The sequence below is a fragment of the Fringilla coelebs genome (assembly GCF_963513975.1).
Source record: "Fringilla coelebs genome assembly, chromosome: 4".
In the NCBI taxonomy this organism is placed as follows: domain Eukaryota; kingdom Metazoa; phylum Chordata; class Aves; order Passeriformes; family Fringillidae; genus Fringilla; species Fringilla coelebs.
This window is the reverse complement of record NC_140032.1, coordinates 72,036,619-72,059,407: the sequence shown is the minus strand read 5'-3', so window position 1 is coordinate 72,059,407 and position 22,789 is coordinate 72,036,619. Positions and strand designations below refer to the sequence as shown.

Below are 22,789 nucleotides of genomic sequence, written 5' to 3'. Positions count from 1 at the left end.
TGTTCAGATTGACACCACGAACTGTAATGCTTAAAGGGGCTTTTTATTCCACACTGATGTGCTTTTGATTAAAAACATTCCAAACCCGTAGTCTCCCCAATCAGTGTTTGTGCCAGGGTGTTTAAATCGGGGATATGTGGCCGCCTGAAGTTCCCCAATGGATCCGTGAGGGAGGATTTTTAAACCAGGCACGGGAGGCTGTGTAAAACAAGCTGTGACAAAACCGTGCTCATCCAACCCAACACTCGGCTCGGTGTCCTGGGAAAGGACGGACCTGTGGAGGCGTGAGGGCGACGGGAGGAACAGGAACCCTCCTCGGTTCAGGTGCCTGAGCTGAGGAGGGACAGCCATTTGTTCAAGGCTCCGGGGGGAGATGCAATGATTTTGGACGGGCTCTTGGCACCGTAGAGGTGCGAGAGGAGACTGTTCAATGGGGACAGGTAACCCGCATCCTTCGCCATCCTCCCGCAGTCCCTCTGGCTTTTTACCCAGCAGGTCTCTGCCCTGGAGCAGAGATGGAGCAGGGATTTCGGGAGAAAGACGGGCTCGCAGATAATCCATGCTCGGCCATCCCCAACACCTCACTCTCCCCGAAGCCAGTTTCCTACCCACAGCCCCTGCTCCATCGCCGAGGCCCTTCCCGCCCTCCGGCCATCCATGAACTCCTTGGGTCCAGCATCAGCACGGGCAGCTGCGGCAGAAAGCAAATTCCAATTAAAAGCCCCAGAGCCTGACGTCGTGTCCCTCCCTGCGCTCCTCCGACCGCCTGTTGCTTCATCACACACCCCCTGGTGCTCTTTTTTAAATTATTTTTATTTTTACCTGCACTTCCCTGCTCCGGCTGCCCACGAGGATCCGTGCCACCGACACCCGGGCGCCCAATAAAGCCCCGGTGCCTGGAGGAGGACAAACAAAGGTGTCAGACACCGAGCAGACGCCCGCACGCTCAAATCCCCGCCGTTCGCCCCGCATTCCCAGGCGGACCCTTCCTTCTCCCGCCGCACCGCGGTGACAGCCGGGGCCGTGAAAGCGAGGGGGAAAAAGGAGCCGGAGCCGGTCCGTGATCGCCGGCACGGCCCCGCGCTCCCCCCGCCGCGGCCCCGGCACCGCCCGCCGCCGCCTCCCCGTGCCCGCCCCCGTCTCCTCCGCCCTGCGCGCCCCGGCCGCCGCTCCTCCTCCTCTCCTTCCTCCTCCTCCTCCTCGCCGCCGCCGCCGCCGCCGCCGCCGCCCGGGCCCCGCGGCTCCGTCCCCGCTGCCCGCGGGCCGCCGCCCGCATGTCGTGTGCGCCCGCCCCGCCGCGCCGCCGCCGGCCCCGCCGCCCCGCCGCGCCGCATGCAGGTGAGAGCGGGCGGGAGCGGCCCCGCCGCCATGTCGGGCCCCGCCGGCAGCCGTGCGGCCGGGCCGCGGGCGCGGGGGGTGCGGGCACAGTCCCCGCCGCGGGGAGATGGCGATCGGCGCCGCGGGGCAGCCCCGGAGGCCGCGGCCGCCCGAGGGGATGCCGCGCTCGCCTCGGAGCCGCGGGGGGCGGCCGTGGGGAGAGCCGTGCTCGTGGGGCCGATTCCCGGCGCGGGGGGACGGATCCCGGCCGTGGGGCGAGCCGTGGCCCTGGGGCGAATCCCGGCCGTGGGGTGAAGCCGGGCCCCGGCGTGAACCCTGGCCGTGAGGTGAGCCTCCGCCGTGGGACCGGCCCCAGCCGAGGGGCAGATCCCTGTCGTGGGGTAAACCCCGGCCGTGGGCTGAGCCCCAGCCGCGGGGTGAATCGCAGCCTGGAGGAGAACCTCAGCCCCGGGACTGATCCCAGCCGTGAGGGGAGCCCGGGCTGCAGGGCTGTGCGTGGCCGTGGGGCGAATCCCGGCCGCGGGGCCAGCGCTTGGCCCCAGTCCCCTCCGCGCACCGCGATGGCATCGGGCCGGCACCGTGGGGAACCCCAGCGCCTTCGGGGCTCGGGCGCTTTAGGGCTCGGGGTGGTCTGGGGAGACGCTGGGCTCGCCTCCTTTTCCCCGCGGTCTCTCAGCGGTCCGCAGCAGTTCCGTAGGAGGAGGAGGATGACAGGAGTGTCACCTGCAATAAAACCTGGGCTGCCAGCCCAGGCGTGGTGCTCGCAAATGAAAGCACGCGCTTGAACGCTGAGTTGGGTTACAGTCTGGGGCTCGCTTGTTAAACTGCAGTGCTCCTGCTAAACGGGGTGGTGGAGGGCTCTCCGAGCCACACCACGTTTTATCTGACCTTCTGGAAATCGTTAGACCAGTGGCTTTTATCGGGCCCTTTTGGAAACTTTGAATAGGCTGAGTATTTGTTTTGGGGAGGTACAACTTCTCCTGAGTTGCCGTGCTGATAAAGATTTTACACGGCCTTGGTTAAGCAGGGAATCTTTTACAACTCAGAGCTAACCTAGAGGGGCAAACACCCAACCAGGAGTTGTTCATGGTGCGTAGACATGGCTGATAAACAAAGTGATGGCAACGTGCTTATTTTTCAAAAGAAAAAAAAATAGCACATTATTCCTCACAACCCAGGGAATTCCTAGAATCATTGTATCATCCTGTATCCCGATTTGCAGGCCAGAGAGCTCCGGTGAAGGTGGAGCATGGCCTGCCAGGGATTTCATTTCTGTGAAAAACAGGGAAATGTTCCTGCCACACATCCCTGTCCTGCAGGGCAGCATCCATGGGCACGGCCCCGGTGCCTCCCAGCAGGTCCAGGCGGGCGGGACGCTGAGTTTTGCTTTGTGCCGCAGCCTGACCTGGTGTCCTGGTTGGAACCCTGCTCCCTGCCCGCCGAGGGAGGTGTTTCCAGCCTGAGTTCAGAATGTGGCTCTGGAGCAGGTGGACAGCGTGCACTGCTGACCCCTCACTGCTCCGTGCTCTGGAGCAGCGATCCAACCTGCAGGATGGTGTCGGTTCACCCAAACACAGCCTGTGTTTGAGCTACAGCCCGGACACTGAGTCCCCTCCCAAGGTGGCTGGCAGTGACTCCAAAATCCCCGTTGCTGTGTGCCTGTTGGGTTTCAGAGAGCAGTGCAAATTCTGCAGTGCTCTGCTGCCTGCTAAACAAACCCTGTTAAACACTTTCAGTTTTGTTCCCTTCTTATTTAAAAGCAGGGGCTGCTCTGAGTGCTGAATTACAGCACAATTGAATTTATTCCCTGTTACCTCTTCCTACAGGGGCTCTTTCTCATTTCGTTTGTGCATTTAACTGAAGGACAAAACTCAGTGTACACAGCCCATAGGTGTTCCTGTGCAAAGTTTAGTTTTGTGGCACCCTTGGAGGGCCAGACCCTGACGTGTCAGGGCTGAGACTCCCCACCAGCAGCCTGCTGGACAGACTCACCCCAGCTGCAGCACGGAAAAGGCAGAACTTTGCAGTGGCTGTGGAGTTTCCCCCCCAGCAGGGCGAGCTTCTCACAGCTCCGTGTGTGCCGTGCCGGAGCGTGGCCCGTGACTGCCAGAGCTGTGCCAGCGCCAGTGCTGGCTGCAGGAGCACAGTTATCTGCACAAGTGCACTCTTACTGATAGAGCTTGTTTGCCTTGCCTCCAGGCTGCTTCTCCCTGGCCCTGGGAGCAGCGCTGCTTCCAGGGACGGACCTGCTCAGGTGTTCATCTGCCTGCCTGGGAAGGGGAGAAAAGGGAAAGGGAAGGCTGCTCCAGGTGTACTCGCCATGGGTGGCTCTCCTCTTCCCATCCAGAATCTGTAGGAGCCCCGTCACATTTGCAGTGGGAATAGGCTTGTTATGGCTATTCTCTTTCCATGGGATAAAACTTGCATTTGGTGGGAGAAACTGGGAGCATTTTGTTGTTTCCCTGTAACAGATGTGGTTCTGCAAAAAGCCAGGCAGGCTTTTGACCAAGTCTAGCTTTCACACCAGTCCTGGGAGAAAAAAAAGCCAGAAAGAGATTCCAGGGTATGTGTGTGGACTCTGTTAGGAGAATGAAAAAGCACCAGTGGAGAAAAATTAATTAATTTCCACACTGACTAAGCCTCTGCTTAATTTAAATCTAAAGCACCAAGAATTAAAACTTAGAGTTAGGTAGATCACAGCAGCCACTGGCTTTTTTGTTTGAGCCAATGTGCACAAATGGGGGGGATGTGTTTATTTTTTCTTATTAAAACCTTCCCCAGGGTTTTAGGTGATAAAATTACCCATCAGTAACTTCCATAATTTCCAGGCAAACTTTCTTGAATCATCCCTAAAAATTCTGCTTCTGTCAGCTGTAATCTGCTGGACACTTTTGGGTTACTTGGGTTTAAAAGGGGAGATAAATCCAAATAAGTGCTTACTTTTTACTTCCTTACTCTGTTTAGTGGAAATAGGTTTGGGGAGTGCCAAAAGGGCACTCGAGGCACAGGATTGTAACCTGATTTGCAGACTACTGAGAAAGGAAAAGTAACAGTGGAGCTTAGTTTTTTGGGAGCATAAGATGGCATTTGTAAAAACTTTAAAAAAATAAAATATGTCTAAGGCATATTTAGATTCAGGAGGATTTGCTGTGGATTTAGCGCTTTAGAGCATTAAATGCTAAGCCTCTTGTAATTTTTATTTTTTTTTGGTCCAGATTCTGTGGTTCTCTTGATGGCAGTCTGTAATCAAGGCTTGGGTGCTTGTTACAGTGACAGTGTGGTGTAACTTCACCTTCTGATTAATTCTTGGGGTTTCCAGTGATTTGTCTGTGCAGCTTCTCCATCTCACCTGTAATGATTTAAAAAAAAAAGGAGGTTTCTCTGTCAAGATCCTTAGGAGGTGACAATATTTCTGGAATTCTGCTTCTCTTCTCTCCTTCTCTGTCTTTTGTGCACCTCGGGGCTGTCATCGAACTTCCCACCACAAGAGCACCCCAAAAAGTTCAAATCAAAGGAAACTGAAGTGTCTGGCAGGAAGTGGCAAAACGAACTTGACATGCACAGGATTTTCTGGGCCCATTTGTGCCTTCAGATCTCGGGGCTGGATGCAGAGAGCACGGTGGAAGGCCTTAAGCTGACCTTGCTGACTGGCTCTGCTGGCAGCTTAGTAAATTCACAAAAGGGCTACGTGACACCCACCTCCAATGGCAAGGTGCTGAGCCTGACTTGGGGGCTGCTGTGTGGGAGAAAGTTCCTCTCTCGGAGGTGTAAAGGAGAAAAAAAAAGCCCACTCACCCCCCAAAACAAAACCAAGCACCAAACTGAAGTTACTCTAAGTAAAAGGGAGCACTGGAAGAAAATCTTCCCGGAATCCTGGTTGGAAGAACAGCTTTTTCAGTCTCTTGGGCACCTCCCTACAGAGATGCATCTCTAGGAGTGTTCAGCCACCACCAGAAGCGACTGGGCAGGTGGTCATGGCCAACAGAATTAGAGACAGGCAGAAATGCTCTGTCCTACAAGGAACACATTTTATCCCTTGGTGGGGAAAGTGTTCACCCAGCACTTAGAAGAATGCTCCAGGAGGAACAAAAAGCAGCTCCAAGCAATTGTAGCTCCAAGTCAGGTGCAGTCAGCCAGCACAGGGGTTTTGGGAGCTGCACCCAGAGCAGGGCAGAGAAGAGAAGAGAAGCCGGGTGAGCTGTGGGGAGTAATTTACCTACAGTTTGTAGGTCGTGTGTGCTCACCCCTACTCTGGCATTTCCTGAGGGCAGTCATTAGTGATGTGTAGGACTGCACAGCACCATTTATGCTCAGCATTCACCCAGGTCAGGTGTACTGTCTTCCCCATTCTGCTTGCCTGGGTGGGGTGGAGCTCGGTGGTTTTTCTGAGAAAGGCAGAAAAAATGTGAATAAAAGGGGCTCCAAAGGCAGATTTTCAGGATATGAAGGCTGGGGTGTAAGTGCATGTTCAAAATTAAAATTTTCCCTCCAGCATGAGTTTAGTTTTGGGTTCCCCCCGCTTGCAGCTGGAGGGTTGGGAAATTTCAGACATGAAGAGACAAATCCTTCAGAACACCCAGCCACTGTTTTGAATCTGGATTATTCCTTACCTTAAACAAAGCATAAAGGGAAACCTCTTGTGCCCTCAGCCAGGAGCAGCAGGAATTTTTATGGAGGCAGCTCCTGTCCCGTGGGCCTTTCCCCTTCCCAAGTTCTGCACCCACCTGTACTCTCCAGAGGCCGTGTTGGGAACAGGAATGCAAAGCAAAGCTCCTTGGTCCTGGCCCTTCCACAATTAGCTCTCCAGGTCAACAGCTCCCCAGACTCCTGCTTCCAACAGTTAAACATTTTACATGATTTTTTAAAGGCAGAAGAAGTTCCTAGGCTGAGGCAGCTCGGCAGGCTGCAGGAGAGAGAGGAATGTTTAGCCTTGTCTTGCTGCAGAGGCAGCCTCCTCCTTGCTTTGGTGTCAAACACATTTTTTTTAAGTTCATCAGATTCCAGGAGTACAAAGGAAAGTACAAAACCCATAAGCTTTTGGTCAAGCTGTTAATAATAATCAGGATTTGTGGCTGGTGTTCAAGTTTGCTGTTTACCCTTTAGGGCAGCTGAATGAATTGCTCGGGTAGTTTTCCCCTCGCTTTTCAGGAATGCTTCCATCTGAGTGAACATCTTTGTGCCTTCTAATCACAAATTAGTTTTGCTTTTTTTTTTTTTTTTCTTTCTTCCTAAGAAATCAATCTAAAGGCCCTTTCAAAAGGCTCTGGATTTAAGGACTATCTGAAGAGAGTGCTGAAGCCCTCCTTCTGCAGATTTGTAGCTCTTTTTTTTCCATAGGCTACTCCCGGGAAAACTGAGAGAGGGGGAAAGCAGAAAACATACTTTGTAAGCTTTGCTGGATATCACCATCCTGTGTGAGATCACAAGGTGGGGGGTATGACACCAGAAAAAAGTCCTTTATCCTGAGTCAGCCTCGACATGTGCAGAAAATATCCTTTGCTCTTCCTGTTTCCCCTATAGCTCAAAATTCAATTTCTGCTTCTTGTGTTACATTAATTTACAACTGGCCCTGGCAGTGGGAAGGAGCTACCACAGGATGAACGGCTGCCCAGGCAAAATTCCCACTTGTGAACGCCTTTCCTTGAGCCCCTTTTTGTTCTGAAAGGTTAAAAAAGCAAAAGGAAAGCAGTGCCAGATGACTTCTCACATACCAGAACATTCCCAGGTGCCAGGAAGAGCTGGGCTTACCTTTTTTCCCCCCTCCTTCCAAGTCACATCTCGCCACTGGGAGCAGGTCAGTCTCCAGGGACATGTTTGTACCTGTGCAAGGAGCCTCTTCCTCCTCCTCCTTAGTCTGGAGCAAAGACAGTGGAGTGCTCCAGAGGAACTAGGAATGCTTGGAGTGCATAAGAGAAGCGCACCTATTGAGTATTTTGAGACCTGTGGTGGAGGTTTGAGACTGGGTGTTTTTCTGCCTGCTCTAGGAACCCCCAGGTGCTTCCTGTGCAGGTAAATGGGGAATAATTCAGTTTTAAGTCATTGGCCATTTATTTCATGGCAGCTGCAGGTCTGAACAAAACAACCCTGGACGTGGGGAGATGAGTATAACTCGCAAGTATTTTCTGTTTGGAAAATTACCTGCTTGAAAACCTCAGGCTGTCAACAAGGCTCCAGCATTCCTGAATCCTTACCTGCCTCCTGACCTACCCACTGTGTCTGTGCTCTTCCTTTACTCGCCATTTCTGTACAGCAGGGGAGGTAGCACCAGGCCTTTGGACTGCATTTGTCTTCTTCAGCTTCCTTTCAGAGAGCTCTGGAATTAACCTCTCAGCTGCCAGTATGTTAAGAAACAGCAGAAAACCAACCTGTTTGAAAAACTACAGCAAAGGTATTCCCTGGCCTTAGGTGAAATCCCATCATGTGGCTGAGCAGAGGAGCCCACACAAGCTGAGCCTCTCTTCTGGCACAGGGTGCCCAGAGCAGCTGTGGCTGCCCCTGGATCCCTGGCAGTGCCCAAGGCCAGGCGGGACAGGCTGGGAGCAGCCTGGGACAGTGGGAGGTGTCCTGCCCGTAGAAAGATAGCTGAACTATCTTTCAATATTCAAATAGTATGCTTTGCTCAGGCTATTAGGCAAGCAAAATTTTTAATATGCAAAGTACATTTAGACACACCCTCTGGAGAAGAGGGTTTATTCCTGTAAACTGGGGGGGTTTAACAGATCCCTTCTCTCTTCTCTGAGCACACAAGCCCAGCTACTCTGAGCACTAGTGCGGCGTCCTGTGGCCTGCTCAGACTGAAAAGGCTCGTTTATTGTGCCAGTGATTGCAAAACAGTTTCCACTATCAGTGTGTGCTTTTTCCTTTGGCTTTTTTTTTCTTTTTCCCCTCCTTCCTTTTAAAATCTTGAGCTTTGACTCATCCAAACTTACCTGTGGTTGAACAAGGCAAGCCTTGTAACCCTAAAGCTGTTTGAATTAAGTTTTTACAGTGGCAGATTTTCTTTGGATTGTTGAGGGAGAGTAACTGAAGTGTTGCTGGGCTGTGCTTAATTTGTGGAAGTGCTGGCAGTCTCCCACTGGAAAGGGAAGATGACACCGTGGCCGTGGAAATAATCTCATTTCTTTTCTCCTAGCACAAGCTTTGCTTTGAAGGATGAAAGGGTATTGATGATTCCAGCTGTATCTTAAGCTTGGTTCATTGAGAAGACCTCAGTGTGCATGGATTCATAATTCCTGTGTAGTTTTGCTCAAAGCCCTGGTCAATAGCTGACTCCTCTCCAGGTATTGATCCTGAGGAGTTGGGTGAGGCACAGTGCTGGCTCTCAGCACAGCCTGAGCAGGGTCTGCATCATTTCTGGGTGACGGCATGGGTGACAGATCAGCCTTGTCAGTAGAGCAGCCCTTCCCCTCCTGCCTCAGAGGGACACCACAGCCCTGCCAGCTCACTCTGCTCGTGCTGTTGGGAGTTCTCTGTCTCCCCAGTCCCAGGAAAAGCTCCTGCTTTGAGCTGCAGCAAACCTTGGCTGCTTCTCGGCCATGCCCACAACCCAGGATGGCGTTTTGTCTTGATCCAGCGCTGGCTTCTTCCTACCCCAGACTCGTGGTGACTTCAGCTCCTAATCCTTTAAGCCACTCTGTCCTGGATCTCATTAGAAGCCCAGCACTCCCCAGGGGATGGAGCAGCATTGCAAATGGGTCATTTCTCTGAAACAGTGCAAGATAGTTGTGTAAATAAATAAGCACAGTGTTTAAACCAGCCCTTTGGGGGCTTCTGATGACATTTATGTACAGGCTGGCTGCTGGGAACGCTTCTTGCCCTACAGCAGCCCCTCGCATGCATCTCTGGTAAGCAGAGCCTTATTTTGGGCAGCAGCCTGCCCTGTGCTTCCATGTGAAGCAGCCCCAGGAGCTGCTCTGGAAGCACAGAGTGTAAAAGGCACCTGCAGACACAGGCAGGTACCACTCAGTGACCTGCTGTGGGTTGCAGGAGTTGTCATGCACACTCTGAGAGGTAGCAGGCTGCTTCCTACAGGGAGGAACTGTTCCTATGGAGGGAGGACTGACTCCTAACCAAGCACAGCAATAAAAAGCAGCTGTGTAATGCTGTGTAGGATTTCCATGCAGTAAATAGTTCAGCTGGTCCTGTAAGTGGGGGTGTGACATGGAGGAAGAGGAAGGGTGGAAACCTGGAGATGCTTGTGTTACCTGTGATTTAAAAAAGACTGCCTCATTTAGAGGAGCTGAGGGAATGAGGGGAATAACTAGTGGGTGTATGTCAGTGGGACAATTAGCATTTCCATCGAGTGAGTGCCAGTTGGCTCTGGAGTTAATCAAATACAGCCTGTTCCCTCCCTTCCCACTCCTCCCCTTGGCTTTTGCTGTTTGCTTCTATGACTTGTCTGTGCTTCTCTGGCTCAAAGAGATAACGTGGAGCCCCCTGGGACCCCAGCACCACTGAATTTACTGCCAGCTGCAGGTTCCTGCTTACCTCTTACCTTTCCCTAGTCCCAGCTTGAAATTCCTTGTTCTGTGTCAGACTTCCTCAGGGATTCTCTCAAATCTCCTCAAACATGGTTTTTTAATTGTTTGGGGTTTTTTTAATAAAGAAAAACATGATGAGGCATTTGTATTTGATTCCCTGCTAATCTCTATCCCCAGTCAGGGTATTTGGAGTAAGAAGCTGGAAGGACACAGTACCTGGGAGGGCAGACTCAGGGTGCTCCATGAATTCTTGGGAGAGGCAGTGTACACAGAGGCGGCTGGACATAGTCCTGCAGCAAAGCACCATGAGAAAAGCTCAGATCCATGCCAAAGACCATCAGAATTCCGCATTCTCCAATATTTTCTTGCTGATTTACAAACACTAGATGCTGTATATAGGGATATAGCAAATAGTTTACCTTAAGCTAACACATCTGCACCTACCCAGTATTGGCAGGTTTCTTTGAATCCCCTTCCCATTCCCTTGAACAATCACCTGGTTTTCCTGCCCCGCAGAGGAGGAAATCCAGTTTCTGTGTTGGTGGCTATTGGCTGTGCCTCTCCTCTCCTGGGGAGGCCGAAATGGGGAGACTTCTGTCACACTCCTCAAGGCAGAGCAGTGCAGACAAGCAGCCTTAGCAGCCACTCAGGCCTGATTGCCAAGCACAGCAAGGCCCTGGGGATGAGGAGATTCCACGGGTGCCGTTCCCAGCTTCCAGCCCCGCGCCGGACAACGTGTGCGCACACACGCGCGCGCCCGGCGGCGCGCTCATTGCCGGCAGGGATCGGCAGATGGGAGGGCATGCACGCGCTGCTGTGCTCACAGGAAGGAAGAGCCACTCGGGCCTGCCTGCTGGACTGCTTCCAACAGGCTTTGGCAGCTGGACTCACCCGTGTACAGAGGCTGGGGAAGAAGGAAGGAATCACAAAGGATGTCACCGGGCTGAAGGCGAGGGCATAGAGCCGTGCCAAACATCCATGAGCACAGGGCTGCAGCAGGAGGCAGGCACAGCTCTTCTCCATTGGCCTCCTCTTTTAGGCACTGAGGCACCAAACAACTCGAACAAAACATCTCATGGGCACTGTAATTGAAGAAATGCATCTTCTACACTCTTTGGGGAAGGGACTGTGTGTTTGAAACCCAGAAGTTCCTGCTGTTTGCTGCCCAAAAAACATTTCTTCCTATTAAAAGCCTCTGCTGCAACCCAGGAGAGCTCAACCTTTGCTCTCTGACACTCCTCACACCTTCAGTAGTGTTGCAGTACTCATTTCTTTTCTCCAGGCTTTAAATGATAGTCATTTGAATGCCTCATACAGAAAAACAGCCCAGCCAATAAAATACCATAAAACCCCAAAAGTCCAAGGAAAAGGCAGGCACAGACCTTCTGGTGGAAACACAGTACCTGCCCCTGGCCCTTTTTATATCCACCTCAGAGAGCTGCTAAGCTCACTCAGGACCACACTTAGGGTTCCACCTGAGCAATCCTGCTCTGCCAGTCCCTTCTGGCTTTTGTGGACCCAGAGAGTTCCATTTTGAACCCCCAGAGTTTAAATATTGTTCTTAATAATGCACTGCTGTCCTCATCTCTAGGTTTGCTGTAATTTACACAAAGTGAGGAAGAGATTCTGTGTTTAATTTAAAATCAGGGCTGGATCTGTAGCAGAGAGCTTCAGAAGTTTTCCAGGGGCAGCCTTTAGGAGAAAAGCCTGCCAAAATTTGCACTGGTGCAAATTAGATTTTGGAGTTAACAGATCCAGGGAACTCAGTGCACCTCCCTGAAGACTGAGCAAAACCTGGTTGGGATTTCTGGATATTGTTTTAGTTCCAGGGCAAGCAGAGTGGGAGATAGGAATGGCAGGAGTTGGGAACCCAGGCAGAATCCATTTTTTTGCCTAAGAACAAAATTACACACGGTGACTTTCGAGTCTTGCTCAATGTTGCTGTGATGCAGAAGGAGGTGAAAAAAGTGCATTTGATTTAGGTTTGTTTTCCCCTGTCTGTAACTGTGGCAATGACACTGCTGCCTGTTTGACTCACCACGATTTCAAAGCAATATTCAAGTGACTAACAGCTGAAAAATGTGCGTGTCCTTTGCCTCCCAGCTCAGGGCTCACTCCTCTGCAAGGCCCCTGATGGCCACACATCGCTCTGCATTGGCAGAGCACTTCTGTATTTCAACATCATTTCTTTGGGTGCCCTGCCAAGGAGCAGTCCTGGGCCTTTCAGATGGTGTCAGGGGCTCAGTGGGCATCTCTGGGCTGCTGTGGATGGGCAGGGGGTGGCTCCGGTGGTCTCAGCACCGTGGTTTTAAGGTTTCATCACAGAGCACTCCCCCAAATCCTGGTTTGGACAGCAAAGTTTTCTGTGTCTTGGTCCAGGTGCCGTAGAGGGACAGATCAGTTTGAGATCTGACAGATGAAGCAGCAGGGGCAGGTGCAGCAGGGCTCTCGTGGCTGGCAGGGGCTGTGAGGAGTCTGTTCAAGTGCTCCCCACTTCCACACCAGCACTTGAAGAGCAAAGATAAATCCAGCAAAACGCAAGCACCAGAGATTTGGCACTCCCAAAGCGCAGCCTGCTGGTGTGGGGAGGAAAGGCTGTTGTGACTTTGGGGTTCTGGAGCAAAGATGGAAGGATTTCAGGTGTAATCCCTTGTCCTTAAGTAACTGGTTCCCTTCGTGGCCCCGTGCCAGGCGGTGTGAGCACAGAATCCTCTTATCCCGTAGCTCTGCTGGCCCTGTGACCTCACCTGGACGTGACAGGGGCTATAATTAGATGTGGGGCTCGCACTTGCCCCTGCTCTTTGCTCGGGCCCTCCTCAGGGAAGGAAGCAGCAGCCCTGTAAGTGAGACCCTTGGCAGCTCCTGCTCCGTGCCAGGGCGCTGCTCTGGCTGTCAGCATCAGCTGGAAAACACTGCAGGACTTGACCCTCGGAGAGGGAAAGTGGCATCTTGGGTGAGCTGGACTTGCTGAACAGAACCCTCAGCTTGTTACCTCAGATGGAAGTTGGAGCTGTTTGAAGAGCTTCACACCTACTGCAGCTGGCTGGAGGAGAGTGTCTGTGAGGGAAGGGACCGCTTTGGATTTGTATGAATTCAAGGCTCATGGATATTGTGTGTCTGGGGAGGAAAAGACCAGCCAACAGCAAACGGGGCTAACCTTTTGTTTTTCAATCACACACAGAGTCCTGCTCAGCACAACAGCCTAGGGAGGCATGGAATAAAACCTCTCCCTGTGTCCCCTGGCAAGTGGATGGTTCTTGAATGGGACATCAGAGCTCCTGTCTGACAGTCAGGACAAGTGGATGAACTTGGCATGCACAGGCTCATCCTTAGGCTTCTGATATTCACGTTTTGCACTGGGCTGGAGCCTTTTGTGTCCCAGAACTGCTAAATGGGAGCTTTACCTGAGCTCTTTTTATGGCTCCTGGGCCATTAGGAATACAAACATCTTCACTGATCCCGAGCATGAAAAAGCAGAGAACACAAAAGCTGGATAGTTAATGGGAAAATGGAGCTAATTCCCCCTCAGACTGCAATTTTGAGCAGTGGAGTGAAGTGCAGTGCAGTGGAGAAGTGGGACATTGTAACCTGAAGTTAAGAGCCTTCCCTTCAATCCTTGGTTCCCTGTGCAAGCTACAGGAGGGAGCAATCCAGGAACAGCAGAACGCTCCTGATCTTGTCTGCAGGCTCTGCACACAGCACAATGCTCTTTGGGTTATGGGGGATAAACTGGGAAACCCAGCAGGTGACTGCAGAAGGCCCAACTTCTTAGGAAGAAATGCTCTTCTCCATCCCCGAGTCCTCCCCAGGTGTGAGCGCTGCCTGGCAGCCCCATAGTTACTGTGTGTAAACCCCGGCACGGGGTGTTGCAGGCTGTCCCTGGGAAAGGTCAGCTCGTGGCAGGACAGAAAGGAAGGAGTGCTGTGCAGTAACAGTTAGTTGTGATGGTGTTTCAGACTAACAGGGATGCCAAAGGAAAAATATGATCCTCCAGATCCTCGCAGAATTTACACCATCATGTCGGCGGAAGAGGTGGCCAACGGGAAGAAGTCGCACTGGGCTGAACTAGAGATCTCGGGTGAGTAGGCTGGGGTTGAAATTCCCACAGCTGGTGCCCCAGACCTCTCCAGATCCAGAGGGGGTCCAGACCCAAGAGGTGTTTAAGCTCCTTGCTTTCCTCTTCCAGGGAGAGTGCGGAGCCTAAGCACGTCGCTGTGGTCGCTGACACACCTGACTGCTCTGCACCTCAATGACAACAACCTTACTCGCATTCCACCTGATATTGCCAAGCTTCACAATCTGGTTTACCTGGATCTGTCATCCAACAAACTCAGAAGTTTACCAGCAGAACTAGGAAACATGGTGTCTCTCAGGTGAGGGGAATTATTCTGGTTAATTTCACAAAAAATCTCTGGTGTGGGACTGAGAGTTTCAGTTTGTTTCCCGTGCCTGTATTTCACATAATCCTGAAAAACGCCAGGATGGTGCAGAGCTTCGGTTCTAATAATTACTTTTGGGTTCACTGGCCTTTGTTTCTGATTGTTGATGTATCACTGTTGCCCTCCCTGGTTTCATCTTGGGCTTTGTGGCTTTTTCCCCCTAATGAACGTATTTCAGTTTTGCTTTCACACGGGAAGACTGGCATATCTTTCCATAATAAAATCCAGGGTGAAAAGTGTTCTCTTTCAGGATGAGCAGTGTACAGCACCTTGGGAGTTTCTTCGGCAGTAATCCTCACCCAGAGTGTTTTTGCATTTGCTGCAGGGAATTGCTTTTAAATAACAATCTGTTACGGGTTTTGCCTTATGAACTTGGACGGCTCTTCCAGCTGCAAACCCTGGGTTTGAAAGGTGAGCACTTCCCAGTTCCATATTCCTGCGAGTTCTCGGGAATCCTGAGGGGGGCTGGCCTCAAAACCTTCCTGTATTACCTCAGGTTATTTTCTTACAGGTTATTTTAAGCATTAAGTTGGTAGCAAAAATGACCAGGCAGTTGGGAGAACACAACGCTTCTCTTTCTTAATGCTGCTAAACTTCCTTAGGAGCTCCTTTCAAATCTGCAGTCAGGGAAATAAACCCTTTAACCTGCTGAGTTAATTTGTCCGTTCTCATTCTGGGAGATTTTCTTTGGGTGGAAAGCCTCAAGAAAGGCAGGCAGCTGATCCCCCTGCTGTTGTTTTGTGCTGTTGACAGGCAATCCTTTATCCCAAGATATTCTCAGCCTCTACCAGGATCCAGACGGAACCCGAAAGCTACTGAACTACATGCTTGACAATCTAGCAGGTACTGCCCTAGGCATTGGTGCAAAAAGGCTTTAAAAGTAGCATTTGCTGTTCAAACAAGGCTCTGAACCACTGCAGGGAGAGTATTGCTTCCCTGCCTTAGTGTTTTTGTCAGGTGGCTCCAGTCATATCCCAGAACACAGCCTCACCCCCAGTGGAAGAGGCAGATGTGTACTAAGGGTCTCCTGTGTTACAGCCAAATGTTCTGTCCGTTCTGTTTGAAACCCTTCAGTTAGCAGCCAAGGGCAAAGTCTGCCTTGCTGAAGGCATTTTTGTTCTCCCCACCAGAAATAATCATTTGAATGCAAGCAGAATGTCAAATGTAGCTCGAGAAACACCGAAGCCATTAAGAACATCCAGTACCTGACCTCAGTCCTGCTTTGTATCTCTGTAACTGAGCCCTCTGCTCTGCAGGAATGATGGATGCAGGGCAAGGTTCTTGGGGAAGGGATGGCTGAACCATGCCAGGATTTACCCCTCCTTCTTCAGCAGATTATTCAACGTGCAGGAGTATTTCAGTGGTGCTTCTAAATCTGAAGAGACAAAAATAGTCACGAATCTTACAAATGACAGTTTTTTCCCTTACTAGAGCTACACATTTAAATGATTTTTGCCTCCCCTGAAGACTCGGGGAGTTTGGGATGCAAAACATGGTATTGTTCAGTCATCACTTGGACTTAGGAACTTACAAATAGAAACTCTGAATTAATCACTGGTTTAATTTTTTTTGCAGTTCATCCAGAGCAGCTGCCTCCAAGGCCATGGATTACTTTAAAAGAACGAGACCAAATTCTGCCCTCAGGTAAATCTGGGTTCACAAGGTGACACACTGGGAAACTTACCTTGGGCTTCATTTTCCTGGATCAGAGTGAAAACAGCAATTTGTTCATTTGTACTAGAAAAATTACCATACGGCTGTGCTGGAAATACCATTTTTGTCATTTGAACGGGATGCTGGGAATTTCTTTTCCACCTTGGGCTTTGTCACTTTCAGCCATCTTGCCCAAGGCAAAGAGCCAATCTCCAGAGGCTGACAACCTTTCCCTTTCTCTCTCTCCTTGCAGCTTCATTTACAGTCATGTGTTACAATGTGCTGTGTGATAAATACGCCACCCGGCAGCTCTATGGCTATTGCCCGTCCTGGGCACTCAATTGGGAGTACAGGAAAAAGGGAATCATGGAAGAAATCGTCAACTGTGATGCAGACATCATCAGTCTTCAGGTAATAAAGCATAACTGCATTTTCCATCAGAAACAGCAAACGCGAACCTCCACCTTTAGGGAGCACCATAGTCACCTGCTCAATAGCAAATTCCAGGTCTTCCCAAGGCCAGCTGTGTATCCATATTCCAGTGTCAAACACACCAGGTGTGGTCTGCTGCCAGCCAAAATGCTCCTGTCAGTTTGCCTGTGGGAGGGATTCCAGGAAATGCAGGAATGCACATCCATTCCCAGCAGGCCACTGGTCTAGGAAGGGACATGGATCGTGCAGCTTTTCTGCCTGCAAGCCTGGGCAGGCACGAGGAAGGGTTTCCTTCACTTCTTCAGCCTGAGGTGTTTGTGTACAATTGCAGGAAGTGGAAACGGAGCAATACTTCACCCTTTTCCTGCCAGCCCTGAAAGAACGGGGATACGACGGATTCTTTTCTCCAAAGTCACGTGCCAAAATCATGTCGGAGCAGGAGAAAAAGCATGTGGATGGCTGCGCCATATTCTTCAAAACAGAAAAGTAAGGGGCAGCAGCAGCTTCCAAAATCTACACTTCAACCTCAAAACAGCTCCCTGTAATTAGAATGGAAGCTCCCCAAAGCCTGAGCTGCCTCTCAGAGTTTTCACTGCTTCCAGAAAGAAAAAGGCAGCTCTGGGGTCGGGTCCAGAACCAGCTGGAGTGGTTTGGAAGAGAGGGAGCCTGTGGGAGCAGACAGGGATGGTTTCACATCTCCCATCACACATTTCACTGCCACGGGGGCTGTGTGACAGCTGCTGACTGTGCTTCTCTCCCTGATGGCCAGGTTCACTCTGGTGCAGAAGCACACGGTGGAGTTCAACCAGGTGGCCATGGCCAACTCGGAGGGCTCGGAAGCCATGTTGAACAGAGTGATGACCAAGGACAACATCGGGGTCGCCGTGGTGCTGGAGGTGCACAAGGAATTATTTGGAGCAAGTGAGTACAGCTGTGGTGTCCTCACTGCTAATCAGCTCCACAGACAGGCAGAGTTCTTCCTAGGTAATCCACGCTGTTCCCCTTGGTGGCTGCCAAACGCAGCCCATGGATGGCTCAGACAGGCACAGACAGTCTGGTTATGCTCACAGTAAGATGCCCAGCATTTGCTCTTCTCCTTTCAGGCTTTATCCCTGCCTACTTACTCTGTTACACTCTGCTTGAGCAGCTCAGCTTTCCCAAGGTCACTGTGTTTACACACATTTGCTCTTACCAGTAGTTGGCAACAATGTTCAACTTCTATTTTCAACTCTCTTTTCCTCCCCTGGATTGACTCCTTCCACCCTCCCCCAGTGATTAGATGTCAGTGCTCATGTACTGATGTGGAAGGAGGAGATTATCAGGTATCTTTTCCTGCCTCTTGATTGACTGACTGTCACGGTTTCATTAAGTTTGATCAGATGCAGCAGACAATTCCAACGCAGGTAAAACTGCCATCCTGCTCTGTCTCCATGGCTGCGGTTTTCATGGCTTCAGAGGAGGCTGGAAGAAGCTCCCTGGGCTGTTTAGAGGCATTTCAGCAGGTTTAAGCAATGAAAACACACCCATCTGCTGCTGTGTCTGACCCTGAGCCCTGAGGAGCTACACCCTGAGTAAGAACAAGCAGGAACACAGAACCTTTCACAGAACCTTTCATTGTTTGTCCAGGTATGAAATCGCTTCACGTGGACAAGCAGCTGCTCATCGTGGCCAATGCCCACATGCACTGGGACCCCGAATACTCAGATGTGAAACTCATCCAGACCATGATGTTCGTCTCAGAGCTGAAAAACATCCTGGAGAAAGCCTCGAGCAGGCCCAATAGCCCGACAGCAGATCCCAACTCTATCCCTCTGGTGCTGTGTGCGGATCTCAACTCACTGCCTGACTCGGGTAAGGCTGGCTTTTGGGCCTGACTTTTAACTTGCCTTCTTAGAACATTCAGGTCCACTTTCTTTTCTGAAGGTGAGGGGGTTGTTTGCACTCCCAGGGAAGGTATGGATGAAAGCTTTCCTAGGAACTGCTGCCTTTGGAAATGTGGCTGAAGAGATGGCGAGTCCTCTGGCTGTGCGTTTGTGCTCAGCTGGACACTCAGGAGAGCTGGCTGCAGCTACAAAAGTGTAGAAAGGCACAGTTAGATCTTAAATAAATCATTAAATAAACACTCATGCCTGAAAGCAGCAATAAGAAGTAGCAAAGAAGTGAGTTCCTGATGAAGACTTCCTAAGGAGAAGGCTTTGCTTTGCTAACTGTAATCTCATGGTGCCTTGGTGGCCTTCTAGTTCTTAATATCCCAAAGCCATCTTTGAAAGCAACTCCCTAAGCCCTTCCCCTTGCCCGCAGGTGTAGTGGAATACCTGAGCAATGGCATCGTAGCTGACAACCACAAGGACTTCAAGGAGCTGCGCTACAACGAGTGTCTGATGAACTTCAGCGGCAACGGCAAGAACGGAGCCTCGGAGGGCAGGATCACGCACGGCTTCCAGCTCAAGAGCGCCTACGAGAACAACCTGATGCCTTACACCAATTACACTTTTGACTTCAAAGTAAGCCCCCGTCTCCACCGCGGGCTCTGCCTGCCCGTCCCTGCCCCCGGCTGCCCCGGGGTTAGCGAGGACGGCCGCGGGGCGGGCCCTGCCCTCACCGCGCTCTCTCCCTCTCTCCGCAGGGTGTGATTGACTACATTTTCTACTCCAACACTCACATGAACGTGCTGGGAGTGCTGGGCCCTTTGGACCCTCAGTGGCTGGTGGACAACAACATCACGGGGTGCCCGCACCCGCACATCCCCTCGGACCACTTCTCGCTGCTGACGCAGCTGGAGCTGCAGCCGCCGCTGCCGCCGCTGGTGAACGGCGTACACCTGCCCTCCCGCAGGTAGTGCAGCCCCTGCCTGCCCCACGGACCTGTACACTTGTAAATCCCTCTAGATAGGAGTGAAGTATGGCCAACCTTCAGCTGCTTCTTCGAGCTCCTTTCCTTATGTGTTTGATAAGAGATTTTGCACATTTTGGTGCATATCGGTATCATTTGGCACTAGGGCTGGAACCAAAGTATTATTCCCCTTCCCAGGTTTTTAATTTAATTTTTGTTTGTGTTTTGGGGTTTTTTTTATTTTACTTTAAACTGGCTTTTTCTTTTCAGTAGGAAGCTGTACTTCTAAACGGACAAAAGAGATTTTAAAAACTTGCATTTAACATCTTTCAAGGTAATGCTTTTTTCCAGAACGTGGCAAATTGAGCCAACCCTTTAGGAGAAAGAAAAACAAAAGTAGAGGTGCTTGTTTTGTAGGAAGAATGTTAGAAATACTGTTTGTTTGAATCCAAAATGGAGACCCAACTCTGCATCCGACATAAATTTTGCACATTAGCAAAGCACTTAATACCTGACTATAAACGATTGGCAGCATGGCCCTGCCCCTCATCTCAGTACTATCAGAAAACCAAAGATAGCCAAGTACCTGTGATCAAATTCGAGCTCTAAATCCTCCTGGTTCCAATTTGTTTGGGAGCTGTTGTCAGTCAGGGCTGAAGTAAAAAGCTGCTGGTTCCTTCCCAAATGTTAATGCTCTTTGGATGTGTTGGAAATCCTTGTTTTCTTTCCTTTTAATGCTCTGGGTGGCCAGTTCAAAACCTTGTGCCTCAAGAGGCATTAAACATGATGCAATTTTCTGGGGAAAAAAAAAAACAAACAAAAAAAAAACCAAGTTGTTTGGCTGCTTAATGTTTAAAAAAAAAGGCACAGTGATAGGAAAAGGTCGTGTCTGTGTTTTTAAGTTTTTCTTTATTCTGCTTTTTTGCTGCTATAAGATTTTCTTGAATTTCTATTTGAAACTTTTCATGCACTTTACTGTTTCTAGTCTCCAAATGTGATATTTTTAATAAATGAAAAACATTTTCCATGATGTGAATGAAATTTTTAAGCAGATTGATAAGCCTATATTTATGTCTCATTCGTACACTTCAAAAAAAGTCCAATTTGAATTGTGAAATTAGTTTTAAATACAAAATAACCATCTTCTGTCTTGAAAAACTGCCAAGTCAGGCTGTTCCTCTTTAATTAAACATTTCCTTTGTCATTTTATACACAGGAAATTTTCCATAGGGGGGGAAAAAAAAATAAATTGGACTTAGAGGAGAGACTATTCCCTGACTCTTGACTAGGGGCCAGGGAGGGGGTGGAGTGGGCCAGAAGGCAAAAATGGGTTCAGCAAAGTGACAACTCCCTTGGAAAAGTGCCTAAAAAATGGGGCTGTCACCTATGGTCTGGGATCAATTGGAAGCAATGGGAGCTGGGGGAAAGCCCTGCACAGCGCTTGCTTTGTGCGAAAACAAAACTAAAAAAAACCAAACAAACAAAAAGGGGAAAAAAAAAAAAGAAAGTCCTTTCCAGAGATGGATTTTCCTCTGGGTGCAGGTATCTCTGTTGAAATATACCTCAGCATTCCCTACCTGGCCATGGCACGTGGATTGGAGAGCACTGGAAAGTAGAATAGCATGAAAAACTTAATTTTGTGGACATTACCTTTCTGTATGCAGCTGCTGTATGTTTTTGGGGAGGGGGGGATGCTCTGCTCCCCCTGTTCCTCCAGGCACGGTGGTCCTAGCGTGAGCAGTGTTTCCTAACCATACTTCACTCCCAATATTTTTGGAGCTGTTTGTATAAAATGGAATTTCCGATTCACCCGTGACTGTCTATGAACTGCAGAGGAGCCCATTTAGTAATAAAAATCCAAACCCAGCACCAATGTTTTGTAATGTGGGGGTGGGAGAGGACGGGGATGGGAAAACCCAAACCTTGGCAAACCTTGTAAGCCGCTCCAGCTGGATTTTCCTCGGGTTTCCAGACATGGAAGTGTTCCGTTGCACCAAGGTTTTCCACTGGACTTTCTCTGCTGCACTTCCCAGCGCTCATTACGCCGTGCGGTTTTTAACACAAAAATGGTTTTTTAACAGACATTGCACAAAAAATGCCAGTTCTGTTTATGTTTCAGTCAATGCATATGTTGACCTGCCTCTCCTGTGCGGCTCCCTCCTGTTTCCCTCCTGGTTTTCCCTTCCCAGCAGGAGCAGTGAGGGGATGGTGCTTTTTTTCCCAGCCTCAGTTCCCAGCATGTTGCAGGCAATACCTGGAAGAAAGGCCCCAGGCCCTTCCCTGCTGCTCACTGCCTCCTTTTGCTTCCCAAAACACGGTGCCTGGTGTTCACTCCCCAGCAACAGCACTGCCTAAAGCCAGCAGAGAAAACAAAATCCAACACCCTTCTACAAGCAACTTTTTAAAACAACTCCATCTGGTGAATCTGTCCGATTACGGGGTTTTGTGTGTGTGTATATATATACATATATATATAAAAAAAAAGAGAATTTTGTACAATCTAGCTGAATATTTCTGCTTCCTTCTTTCACTGCATGGAGACCGAAACTTACAGAAAAGTTTGGTCACACACACTCCCTCCCCCCTGATCCTTTAGTGTTCCAAGGTGACACAGATCCTGAGAGAACCTGGTGGGAACCACTCACATCTTCATCCTCTCTGCCAAGCATCAGGCAAGAACTCACTTGAATTAGAAATAATTTTAGGTGGAGATTGTAAACCTCTATATCCAGGTATGGCACAACCTCTCCCTGTGGGAATGGTGAAGGTGAGAGTGATCCCAGTGCCTGGGGTTCATCCATGCTCTTTGGAGCCTCCCACACCACCTCGCAGTGGTTCCTTGGAGAGCTCAGGGATTTTTCAGGCCAAATTTTGTTCTTGTGTGCTGCCTTTGCCGGCAGGAGGTCCCGTCCCTGAAAAGGTGGAAGTGCACGTGGAGCAGGGGCAGCTGCAGTGTCACTCCCGGCCATGCTTACACCACACTTCTGGGGGGATTTACGCCCTGCTTCGTGGCAACAGCAGCTTGGCTGCACGTTTGGGAGCGTGGGGGGCTCTGGCAGGAGGAAACACGGCTTGCCCTGCACCTTCAGGCAGCTGGGGGAAGGAAGATCATCAAACCCCTGAACTGCTACATTTTTCTTCCCTTTAAAAATTACTTTTTTTTTTTTAATTTGCTCACTGTGGAGATGGGATATTGCTCAACCATATTGGATAGGGCTAAACATCCACCAGTTTCTCCCCACCTTTGTACTTCCACATCCTTCTGGAGTCAACAAACAGCCCTTTTGCAACCACTCTTACCTTTCCTGTGCTTCCTGAGGAGCACAGTGCAGAAAGGAGGGGGATAGAGAGCCTGGGTGGGTGTTTCCCAGCTTGCCACTGCCCAGGGACGCATTATTGGCATCCAGTGGGGGTGGGTGGGCAGTACAAATTTGATTTCTGCAGACCTTAAACACCTCCTCCCAGAATGGCCAAGCCAGATTGTAAACAGGGATAATCCTGCACAGGTCACAAGTCACACCTGTGTCACCTCAGTCCGTGTGGCCAAGGCACCCTGATTGCTGTGCCAGGCTGGGAAATGGGACTCCACAGAAAGCCTCAGTCAGTCACTGGGAA

General features: G+C 50.4%; 2 protein-coding genes across 2 annotated transcripts; one reads left to right on the top strand and one right to left on the bottom strand.

Moving 5' to 3' along the window:
* Positions 1 to 24: 24 nt before the first annotated feature.
* LOC311152728 (uncharacterized protein) lies at positions 25 to 1,370 on the bottom strand (the record flags this gene model as incomplete). The annotated part of the gene is made up of 5 exons (XM_084204034.1): positions 25 to 504; positions 613 to 691; positions 823 to 896; positions 985 to 1,120; positions 1,325 to 1,370. 5 exons carry the CDS (start codon positions 1,368 to 1,370, stop codon positions 321 to 323), a joined length of 519 nt encoding a protein of 172 aa, XP_084060160.1. The 3' UTR covers positions 25 to 320.
* Positions 1,229 to 21,593, top strand: CNOT6L (CCR4-NOT transcription complex subunit 6 like). Its single transcript, XM_084204041.1, has 12 exons — positions 1,229 to 1,338; positions 13,775 to 13,896; positions 14,005 to 14,191; positions 14,583 to 14,668; positions 15,011 to 15,100; positions 15,833 to 15,901; positions 16,164 to 16,321; positions 16,674 to 16,828; positions 17,112 to 17,263; positions 17,969 to 18,193; positions 18,644 to 18,846; positions 18,969 to 21,593. Exons 2-12 carry the CDS (start codon positions 13,785 to 13,787, stop codon positions 19,179 to 19,181), a joined length of 1,650 nt encoding a protein of 549 aa, XP_084060167.1. The 5' UTR covers positions 1,229 to 1,338; positions 13,775 to 13,784; the 3' UTR covers positions 19,182 to 21,593.
* The last annotated feature ends 1,196 nt before the right edge of the window (positions 21,594 to 22,789 follow it).